Source organism: Salvia splendens, unplaced genomic scaffold (assembly GCF_004379255.2).
Source record: "Salvia splendens isolate huo1 unplaced genomic scaffold, SspV2 ctg447, whole genome shotgun sequence".
NCBI classification, from domain to species: domain Eukaryota; kingdom Viridiplantae; phylum Streptophyta; class Magnoliopsida; order Lamiales; family Lamiaceae; genus Salvia; species Salvia splendens.
The window spans coordinates 10,266-22,007 of record NW_024599098.1 but is presented as its reverse complement, the minus strand read 5'-3'; the positions used below and the strand labels follow the sequence as shown (position 1 = coordinate 22,007).

At 39.3% G+C, this 11,742-nt stretch overlaps 2 protein-coding genes across 2 annotated transcripts; both read right to left on the bottom strand.

Annotated features, from left to right (window-relative positions):
* Positions 1-533: 533 nt before the first annotated feature.
* On the bottom strand, positions 534-5,849 carry LOC121790243 (DNA-binding protein SMUBP-2-like). The gene is made up of 8 exons (XM_042188510.1): positions 5,315-5,849; positions 5,076-5,240; positions 4,691-4,993; positions 4,317-4,600; positions 3,006-4,037; positions 2,728-2,896; positions 1,721-1,878; positions 534-930 (listed from the first exon to the last, which is right to left on the bottom strand). The coding sequence occupies exons 1-8, from the start codon at positions 5,745-5,747 to the stop codon at positions 688-690; spliced, it is 2,787 nt and encodes a 928-aa protein (XP_042044444.1). The 5' UTR covers positions 5,748-5,849; the 3' UTR covers positions 534-687.
* A 1,666-nt stretch (positions 5,850-7,515) lies between these two features.
* Positions 7,516-11,500, bottom strand: LOC121790242 (dual specificity protein kinase YAK1 homolog; the record flags this gene model as incomplete). The annotated part of the gene is made up of 9 exons (XM_042188508.1): positions 7,516-7,819; positions 7,912-8,087; positions 8,505-8,663; positions 8,834-9,609; positions 9,695-9,772; positions 10,045-10,119; positions 10,206-10,288; positions 10,388-10,502; positions 11,342-11,500. Coding segments are annotated over 9 exons (1,692 nt in total), but the record flags the coding sequence as incomplete, so codon positions are not given.
* Between the last annotated feature and the right edge of the window lie 242 nt (positions 11,501-11,742).

Here is an 11,742-nt window from a genome sequence, read left to right as displayed (position 1 = left end):
CTATACATATACAAGTAAAAAAACACAATTTCATTAATGTTCTTAAAACATAACTAATACTCCCTCTATCCCTAAAAAATAGACTACTTATACCATTTTGGGTCGTCTCCCAAAATTAGACAAAGTAAAAATATAGAAAAAATTTCAATAAATAAGAATTATACACGTCATTTATAATGTGGACTTCATAATCCACTAACATTCATTCCACTGCCTTTTTCATCTCTATCTTACTTTACCAGTTGCACACTAAAACCAATGCCATTTACTAATTTGTCAAAACAGGATGCTGTTGCAGCTTATGGTTTCATTTTGGTTTTGTTACAAAATGAGGCAGCATAGACTATATAAAATGATAATCAAGCCCCTTATTGCTTTTTGAAAAAACTAGTAGATGTGAAGGACAAGACAATACAAGTTTAATGCAGCTGAATAGGAAGAAATTACTGTATATTGACTAGAGAAATTGTCGTGCATCTACATAAATAATTACAAACATGAAGTTGCATTTACCTATATCCAAAGGGAAATGAGTTTAAATGGGGCTGCTGCCCAACATGCAGTCCTTCTACCGAAACACCGTAAGCGCAGTGATGCAGCAGCAATGAATAAGCATATACGGGGATTGCTTCGAGGACGTGTTCGAATACCTTTATATACAGACGTGCACTATACGGGGATTTTTTTTCAACTAATTGATGGCAGCATTGGATTCATGCTTAGGCCAGATCCTCCTGAATCACCTGGCTCCACATGCTTCACCCTTCCAAAATATCTAATATGCCGCAACAACCTTGCCAAGAACGTGTTGTGGCATATCGTGGAGCTGTCACAAACAATTGCCACATGTTTACGTGCTCTGGTTATCGCCACATTCATCCGTCTGCTATCTCCTAGAAACCCAACAGCTCCCAGGTTGTTTGAGCGAACCTGAGACAACAAATGCCATCACTTTTTGCTATTTGAATTCTTAAGTTTGCATTTGTTACATATACCAAGGTAAAAGTTCGGCATCTATCTCAACAGGGCGCTGCACTAATCAATCGAGCATGCATATGCATGTATCTAATAAACTGGAAAGTGGAAGATTGTCTAACTAAACAAAAAAGATTTTGCAAGACGTAGTCTATTCTTCTACAGTCTATTAATATGTTTTATCCAGTCACACGCAGGCACACACTACCAACACAATAACAATGTAACTTGATTTAAGAAATGGCAGATTAGTCAATTTTACACTAGTCTAGGACTCTAGATTTCTTAAAGCATAAAAGTAAAGATGCAGTGTTACTTTGAAATTGGCTTTTTACCAACTACACAATCCAAGGAGAAGCATAATTTAGCTAACTCAACTAGTTAGCATCTACCAAGCACCATAAGTGAAGTCATTTATACCTGAATGGCCCCTTTCCCATAGGAAGATAGATTCAACGGACCAAAATAAGATCCCCTACAGATATGTATATATCTCATATGTCTCATGACCAATAGTCAATTATGCAACAAAGAACTCCGACATAACTGCTCTAATTGTTCGGTAGCAGAAAAAAGTGATAATTATGGTTTCATGTACTCTACGTGAAGGATAGGCTACTAATCTTATGTCACAATGCTAGAATTTTTTCTAGTTGTATGTTTGTTGTGATAGATAAAGACAATATCAAATTGGCTATGTACCATTTCACCACTAAATAAATATAATCAGTCCAATAAAATTTACCATTGATATAATCACAGCATCTGCCTCACGGCCTTGAAAGCTATCAACTGTCGCAACCTCAACACCTGCAGCAATGGGAATATCTTCCAGCCTGTCTCTTAGTAGTTGGACTTGAGCAACATAAGGAGACTGTACTACAATGCTCTTCGGGCTAACACCTACAAATAGTTAGTATTTGAAACGTCATGAATAAGATATTTGTAAATTACATTGGTTGTTAGCTGCTAAATAGTTAGGCGGATAATGCCTTTTGAGTTTGATGGATGGAACTGTTGTTAGATCTACAATATTTACCATACAAGTAATTTCTCAAATATATGCATTTAAATTATTTCTAATATTAATTCATCTGCATTAGCATCCTTCAAATATATATCTAGGATGAGCTATGATAAAAATCCTGTCTACAGCATCGACTAATTTGCAAGCAGGCGGGTTCATATCCTATCAGAACTAGAAGATAATGTTACTACAACTGAAAAACTTATATTACTATTAAGGAGGAGAATACTTCTCCTGTAAACCAGCATGTAAAATCTAGTATCGTGAAAGTTTTAGTCCAAAACAACAATCTCAAGGGCTTCTATGAAAGTGTGATAGAATTTCAATTTACATGGATTTGACATGTAACACAATTGAAAGGAAATAAAGATGAATCATGCCAATTATTACCTTACTTAAATGCTATAAGTGTTTTTTACCCCTACATTGCTAAGTATAAATCATTCTAAAGAGAAGCTCATCCTATGACATATCATCATTTAATGGTTATCTTTAGAATGACTTGAGATATTGACCTTTCACTTCGTACCACCTCAAAAAGCACCCGGCTTCTTCAAAAGCATATAGGTGATCTAGCATTCAGTCTGTAAGTTTTTATCCAAGTAATTTTGTTGGGGAATTTAAGAATGCCGATGTTAGTTCTTAGTGTGTGGGTGGTATGTTGTCAGAAGGAACCAAAAGTGTTTAACTGAATTAGAAGAAACTTGTATCTTGTAGGTCATTACCAGCATAAATTAAGGAAAACACATGTTGTACGACAATATCTGCTTCACCATCATTGTAGAAGGAACCTGTTCCAGCAGGGTCTAATTGTTCTTCACAGCCAACAGAAAGACTTCCATATGGCATTCTCGTGTCAAGCAGTAACAAAGGGCATTGTGTTATCCATGTTTGCTGCATAAGTATAGATCAGTGTCAGTCTCCAACATGCTTAAGACAAATGTACCAATGTAACTTCTGTAACAAATAAAAATATTAAACATTTGTCATAGAGCAATATTACCTTGACATATGGAGAATCAGAAAGAAGATGAGAAGTAACAGCGGCAGAGGACTTGAGTTGTCCATTGTACATCTCTTTTGAAGCCCAACCAGCTATTGCATCGTTCATCCTATACTGTGTTGTCAATTTCGTTGCAAGAACCCCTTCGTGCAATGTTGATGCTCTTTCCAATAGAGATGTTCCTAGACCACCTTCCAAGGCTTTTCTAGATAAGATCACTGGCGCAAGTTGGCACTGGTCACCAGCAAGTATACAACGCTTTCCAAGAAGTATTGGAATCCAACAAGAAGGTTCGATGGCTTGAGCCGCTTCATCTATGACTACCAAGTCAAATGAGTCAAGGCATCTAATCATGGGGTCAGCTGCTCCAATATTTGTGGAAAGCACAACTTGAGCGCTTGAAAGAATTTCTCGTATTGTTTCCCTCTCCTTCTTCTTCATCGCCTTTCCTAACTGTTTGAGAAGCTGGCGTATACCAGCAGCCAAGGAATCATCTTTTAAGCAATGGCTAAGGTCCTTCCTTAAATTAGATTTCTTCCTCTCAAATTCTGATCTGTAATCTACAAGCCTATTATTTACAATTTCAACCAATGATTTGGAAGCTACAGTAGGTGATATTCTTGCAGGATTACCAAACCGTACAATGTTAGCTCCAATATCAGATAGCTTCTCAACCATATAGTCGACAGCAGCATTAGTAGGTGCCGTGACAAGTACCCTTTCGCCCTGTCTAACGACAAGGGAAATTAGTTGCTTGAGCACCCCACTCTTTCCAGTTCCAGGAGGCCCTTGAATTACAAGTATAGGACGCTTCTTGTTTAAACCTAATGCAATTGCTCTTTTCTGGGATTTGTCATAACATTCACTATCTAACAACCCATTCAATTCTGCTTCATCCCAATCTACCAAGTCATTGTCCTCGAGCCATGCAATATCTTCTTTGTCTCCAAAAATTGTAGAAACTACTGCTATAGAACAATTCTTTTTTTGTAAACCTTTCTTATGAAGCATCATTAGAGCTTCACAGTTACGCTGCACAGAAAAGACAATGGAAAGTAACAAACTATGAGTATATTGCAAATAAAAGATTATGAAACAAAAACAAAAGGGACTCATATCACCAAAAGAAGTTCCTCATGAAATGATCTTTATGGGGCATATTTTTGGTACTACTAGGGTGGCTAAAAATGTTTTTTAATCATTCTATATCTAACTAAAGGGTACAGAATACCATATCATGTATGTTGATCCATGTCATAAATTAACAAGTGCAATTTCGATATATAGAGATGGTACGTAGTTAGTAAGTACCTCATATGTGAGTGTATCAGCCAATCCTTGGATGCGATCTATGCGAATATTCTTGCCAAATAGTTTGGAAAATGTAGGATCCCCATGACGGGATTCAAGGGCAACGGTAATGCTACACCCATCATCCCCAAGATTATTAACAAATCCCTGAATGCATGATGTTGCGCCAGCCCCTCTACTATCACATATCCTCACGCAAACCATGTCTCCAGGGGAAAGGTTCGTGGGGGGCAATCTATGGTTCCCATCAACTCTAAACAAAACCAAATGCATCCCTCCTAACCCTGCAAACTAATGGCTGTGAGTTGCTTTCAGTCACAAGGCCACACACACTAGTACATATAGTATCATATACTGCGACGAATGAAACCAACCAGTATATGTGCTAACAGCATTGAGATTGCATATAGTATCACACAGTTCTTGCTCTGCCTGGGAGTGGCTGACCAAGAACTCAATTGGCTTTGCAGAGTTCTCGTCGGGGGTTGGAATAGCGTTGAGCTCTTCCTCGGTGAATTCCAGCTCAGCATCCCTTTCTATACGCAGCAGCTTGGACATGTGGTTGGTGAAGTCGTCGATTCTGCCCTGAATGGCTCTGATCTTGTCGACCTGCAATCCAAGAACGCCATGGGCGGATTTGGGGATAGAAGTCTTCCTCGCAATGGCCCTATGCTGAGCTGCAAAAATGAAAACAAACCAATCAAATTAAAATGAAATAAGAGCAATAAGAATGGAGAAAGAGAGAGAGATGATGTAAACCAGAATTGGCAAGGTCCTTGAGCAGCATCCATGACCTAGTTTGGCGCCAATCAGAGACGAGAGACTTGTTCTGGAGGTGCTGAAGGACGTCTCTGAGCTCCCTCTGGAAGTGGTCGAAGAGGGTGGGATAATGAGTGCAGGCCTTGAGGCAGGCGACCTCCATACCTGTTGTGAGTGACAGAATAGAGCAATTGTGTAATAGAACATAACCATAGAGATTCAAGGCATACTAACAATACCAATAGGCATGGGGACGGCGTTGAGATAAGGCTGAGCCTGAATAACGAAGGTGAGGCCGGGGCCCATACGCTGCACCAGCTCAGCAAACTCACTCTCCTCCTCCATCTCCGCCGTGGCGATGTCCAAGGCCATAGCTTTCATGCCCTGGGATATCCACTTCACCACCGCCTTCCCCAAATCCCTACGCCCCAGAGGGTCTCCATTCTTAGGGCTCTCTTTGATCGCGATTTCGACCTCATCTTTTGGAACAATTTTGCGGCGGCGGCGGCGAGTGCTTCTTGGCTTGATTGGAGCGGGAGCGGGGAGGGGAGAGGTGCAGCAGAGACGGAGGCGGCGATTGGAGACTTGGTAGAGTGAGATGGAGTCGCGGCGGCGGAGACCGGAGATTGAGGCGGAGAGGCAGCCGCAGTAAAGGCTGGACGCCTCCATCATAAGCGAATGAATCTGGAGATTCACTCAATTAAAACTGAATTCATGTGGAGGAGAATAAAGAAGAGGGTGTGGAACAAAACATTTTTGGTGGATCCAGGCGTCTCAGACTTGGTTAATAATTAATCGGCGATTAAGTGTTAATTTATTATCTGGACCTTATTCGCCACTCTCTCCTACGTGTAAATATCCCAAACCATCAATACTTAGAGCATCCACAACGGTGGACGGCGGCCCCGCATCCGTCCGTGCCAGCGGCGAGGACGCATACCGCTGGCGCTGCGCTCGCGCCGTGCCAGCGAGCAGGCGATGTCGCGGTTTAGGATTGGGCAACGGCATAGCCGTTGCCTTTGAATTTTTTTTTATTTTAAAATTCGATTTTTAATTATATAAAATGATAAAAAATAAAAAAAAATATTTTTCAAATCCCAAAAATATGACCGTTTTTTCCGTTTTTTCTGAATTTTTTTGAATTTTTTTCCCCAAAATCATCTATAAATACACACATTCATCATCCATTTATCACATCAAATCATCTCCCATTCATAATTCTCATACAAACTATCAACATATTCATCCCTCACTCAAAACCTCAAATGGATTTCACCCATATTATGGCGGAAGCTGAGCGCGAAGAACAAGAATACTACGAACAACATCGTGCCGCTTACGAAGCATACGTCGCGGCGAATACCCCCGCTCCTCCTCCTCAACGAACCAGATCAAATCGTCGCTACATCCATCGTGACCGGGAGGGAGCCCACGAAAGGCTCGTTGCCGACTACTTTGCCGACCAGCCGCGGTTTCCGGCAGATTACTTCAGGCGCCGTTTTCGCATGTCAAAGCGCTTGTTCATGCGAATTGTCAACACATTGTCCGCACGTGTTGAATTCTTCCAAACAGGTCCAGATGCAGCCGACCGGCAAAGTATCACGCCGCAGCCGGCCGGCTCAACAGCGAGGTCTCCCCCACGCCGAGGCGAGCATACGACGGTTGACCAGAGAATCAAGACAAGACACACAATGCGCGATACCCGAATCCACAATCAACTACAAGAAGACCTAATCAAACACATGTGGGCGAAATTCGGCAACGCTTAGTGGGTTTTTTAATTTTTAGTATTTTAATTATGTAATTTTTAATTTTTAGGATTTTAATTATGTCGTTTTTATTGTATTTGTCATTTGTAATATTATTTAGATTTTTTTAATGAATTTTAGTATTATTGAAATGTTTTTGTTTAATTGAATTTTAAATTAATTGTGCTCGTCCTTGCGGAAGAGCACAGCTGTGGGTATTGTGCTCTTGCCAGAGAGCAGGCAGAAAAAGTAGGGCCGGACCCACAACCGTGCCGCTGGCAAGAGCACGGTTGTGGATGCTCTTACAACGCAGAAATTGTAAAACTCGCTCTCCATCCATTTACTATCTATCATCTTCACGATTTAAATATGTTTATTCATGATTTAACTCTATCTTTTTTTTTTCTAAATTCCTTTTTTTCACTCATATTATAAAACTAATTCTTCGTGTATAAAATTTCTGTCCAGCCCCAATTAATTCAAGGTGCTTGACCTAACGCAGACAATATCAAACTGATGTTGCAATCGACAACCATAATACTAAGATAGTTGTATCATTTCTTTTTCGATAAAGAAGAAGGGAGTGGCCAACTGCTATTGGCTGGTTTGGATTTTTGGAGGTGATTCGAGTGGTGTGTGCGCAAACACAAATTCGTATCTATTATCATGGATTCTACGATATTGCCATCATATTTAACAAAAATGATAAATAACCCATTTGTCTTATATCTATATCAATCCCCAAAAACAATTTCTTTCTTTTACCCATTTCAAACCAGAGAGCCACGTCGAAAGTCATTCTTTTCTCAATAAACTCTCAAGGAAAAAAATGTGTTTAAAAAGGAAAAAAATACAAGTTGCAGGAAATGGAATGCTAACATATAAATAATGATTTCTCCTCCTCATCTCATCATAACACTTTACATTATGCATTCCTTCTGTAATCTTTTCTTCCATGAGGTGCATTGGAGACCGAGTAGCTTCCTCTATGTCCTCCTGTAAGTAAGTTTGTGTTAGAATATATTGGGAGGGGGCGGTCGAGGCATCACGCTCTATACGCTCACAAAAATGTAGACAGGGGATCATACCGTCATGAAATTGAGCTGATCTCCCTATGTTGTGCCGCTGAACTGGCTGCTGCCCCAAGCGGCTGGGAGAATTCAGCGCCAAATGAGGCGTTGAATATGTTGTGTGGACATAACCATGGATTGGAGGATTGCTCCCTGCTTCGCCAAGAGAAAAAGACTGAATAGGCCCTTCGTGCCTAAGTGATCCAACAACAAAAAGAGAAAGACTAGACTGAGCCTCTCTATTAACAATGGAGTAGTTCAAGAAAGCTTGAAAGACTCAATCCTCTTTAAACAGTTACATTCGGCTTTACTGTCCAATGATATCAAAGCAAGGCAGTCATAGTTTCAATTGCAGTGGCAAAGTTCAATTATTTGTCCACATAGCCACACCAAGGGATACAACTATGCTAAATATGAATCAGATATAGTTGAAAACTAAGGATAAATTTGCAATTTATTTTTTAACAAGTCACGAAAGAGGTCTACATCTGATACTACTACTACTACTAGCAGTAATGTCTACTGTGCTGAAAGCTACGGTAAAATGGATTAATGAAAGAAAAATATGTTTAAAGACTGTCCTTCATATATTCTGCATATATAAAGCTTACCTTTGCACTGAAAGAGCAGCACTGGAGACCTGACTTGAATTTCCAGCTCCAATCAACGGTTCAATGGACATTGAAGGTGGTCGCAAGTCCATCCCCTTGATAAATTGATTTGTCATGCTGTGCACATCTGAACTATCCTCTTGCAAAAGAAGTTCTTCACTGAAAAAAATTCAAAAATAGTGCAATATAAAACCATGTACAAATTACAAGGAGATCCAATTGACAATTTCACAAGACATAAGCACATAAATAATCAGAACATCTATATGAATAGAGCTCCATCAAACAAGTGATGTTTCTTATGTCAAAATGCATTACTACATGCTTACTTATAATTGGGATCCCAGTCTCCAGGATCAGGCAGTGAGTTATTAGCCTCATGCTTTTCAACTGCACCCCCTTGGATTAGTTGCATGTGTGAAGAGGAGTGCTTTGATGCTACATTCCTCCCTCCTTGGGGTGGTCTCCATGCTGATGCATTTAAGTTGGGCTGTCGATGAGATGGAGAGCCTACAAATACCTGAGAGTTCCCCTCAGGCTGGCAGAAGTTCATATCGATGGCATTTCCTTGACAGTTAGAAGACGATGCAGTCTCTTGGGAATGTAAATTTCCATGACGAGACCAATTCTTTCTTCTGTGGTGATGGTTTCCTGATGCCATCTTTCCTAAAGGAGATCCATGACAACTTCCTCTTACAGGAGAAGGAGGACCGTAATGTCTGGGCGAACCTGCTGAAATCTGACTATAGGAGCTAGGAGGAGTAAATTGGGAAGGGCTAGAACCAAGGGACATAGGCGCAAAATTTCCAGGGCTAAAACCAATTCCACCGCCGTGTGGTAGTTGCATCATGCGCCTAGTATCAGGACTATTCCCAAGAAATGAGTTACCACTTTGTGCATAGAGATTCATTCCAGAAGGACCTGCCGGAGAATAAAATGCATGGAAATTGTTGTTGTCACCAAAACTTCCATAACTGCTTCCAAGCCCCAGGCCATCATTGTAGCTCCCATGGCTTCCCAAGCTACCATAACTACCTGGATGCACATGTGGCATAAATTGGTAATGTGGGCTGCTGGGTATCATAGCTCTGTTTCTTCCTGATTGCTACATAAGAAGGCCTGCAAAGTCAAATTTTTGCATCCAGATAAACAAAAGGAACTGCATAACATATTGAATGAAAATTCCTCACATTATTAACAGACAGACCAGTGGCAATCCAATGACCCCCAGCAGGATGGTGGTCCACCTTAACATTTTGAGAAACGGGCTGGAAAAGGAAGCAAAAATTATAAAATTGGTGAAACTATCCAAGAAATAGGAAGCGTCATGTACACAACTAAATGTAGATACAGATCAATGAATGAATCAAGTGTCTGTATCAAGATCTTCACCAGTTCATTCATGGGGAAAGCCTTAACTCACATGTCACACAAACAAAAATGGTTGGATTCTTTTTTTTATATCTTCCAGAAGGTAAAAGAAAAAACAGAAACATGCCAATGCATTTATATAGAAGGCAATTCATCCATACTTACTCACCATGTAAGGTGTCTCTGGAGCAGGTTTAAAAGGGCATGTGAAAGGTTCCCCAGTAATAAAAGGGTGCTTTGAAGCCTAAAACACATTAATAATTGAATGCTATCAGACAAAGAGAATCAATTAAATGACCATACTTATGAGATACTAAAGTTCTTCAATACCTGCAAAGGTGACCACCTTTTATCCGGATCAAATTCAACGAGCCCTTTTAAGAAATCAATAAGAGCTAATCGTATTTGACTTTCTGTTAAAATAGACAGTCAATAATGTATCACAAAAACAATGTATAATAAAATAGAAAGTTATCTCCCTAGGTAGCTTCTTGGAAGAGTTTAATGATAACCTTTATGGAATTCTTCCTCTGACAAATTCTTCCTGTAAGGGTACTTCGTGACAATTGCTTCAAGGTTCATATGGTTGAAGTACTCCTTTCCTATAGAAGGCTTTTTCGATTCCCTCTGAAAAAAAGAAGCGCTAAAATAACTAGGAGAGCATGCTGACTTAGTTATTACAGTACAATATTACACCAGGACCCACCATAAGTATGATACAAGTATATTAATTCATAAGCCACATTATTTTCATGGAAACGTATCAGATGAGCACCAGAGAACTCGTTACGATGGTTAGGGAGAGCAATGTGCCTTTACCAACTTATGGATCAACATGATAAACTGGAAAAGGTGAGATAATACAAGATCCCAAACAACAATCCAAATCCTAAATACAGGAAAGGAATAAACATATAACTAGAAAACGTAAAATTGTTGGAAAAACCATGAAGTTTGGTCAGAAGTTGTATCTGATATGGAAGCCGTCACCACCAGTGAGTTAAATGATGTCGTCTATTCAAAAACAAAACGGAGTTATTTGGTTGAAAAACATCATAAATATATTACACATAGGCGACCGTATTTTTTGCTGTGGGATAATTGAGAACAAATCCAAATTTCATGATTTTCCCGATGATTTTTCAAAGTCGCACGACAGACTAGATCTTGACCAAACTTCATGGTTTTTCCGGCAATTTCTTTAAACAAATAAGGTGAGGACCGTGTAGTGTAGTACAGTTGAAAATTGATATAAAAGGAATCTAAGAAGCTGACCCCAAAATTCAATATAGACAGCTACACATCCATTAATAAGTATATTATACATGTATATGCATAGAGATTATTATTTGCACAAATACAGATAAATACTACATAGAATCTGTACATATCAGAAAACACACAAAACCCTAACAATGAAAAATCATCAAGCTGTAACCTAATAAAAGTTTAAAAAAGGCGCTTACAGCTGCATATTCTTCTTCAGTCAAAACCTGATACATGCTGCAATTGCATTTGTGAGTCTGGTCTCTGTCATCATGGTTGATGCTCCCAACAAACTTGAAAAACTTGCTAGTGTTTTTTAAATTCCTTAGAATATAATCAGGAGGTTGGACTCTGCAAATTTAGCAGACTAAACCAACTTACAAGATATTTAACATCTGAGCAAAGTAAAATTTCACAAAGCAGAGGTTCCCAAATGCAATGTTTGGTTGTAGTTTGTAAACTAATTAATGAAAGATACTTGATAATGTATTCCAAGAGATGAAGTAAAACAAATATGCCTAAATATCTAATATTGTTTAGCATTGATTCTCAGATTGAGAGGGTAGATCTTCGTAATAAAGTTAAAATTCAGCCATTAATA

Bases quoted from the DNA above. Each gene is read 5' to 3' on its own strand.
- LOC121790243 (XM_042188510.1), bottom strand. From the start codon at position 5,747: ATGATGGAGGCGTCCAGCCTTTACTGCGGCTGCCTCTCCGCCTCAATC. The intron at 4,994-5,075 runs GTTTACATCATC...TCATTTTTGCAG, and splicing joins CAAGGACCTTGCCAATTCTG to CTCAGCATAGGGCCATTGCG. The intron at 931-1,720 runs GTAAATTTTATT...TTGTTGTCTCAG, and splicing joins ATGCTGTGATTATATCAATG to GTTCGCTCAAACAACCTGGG.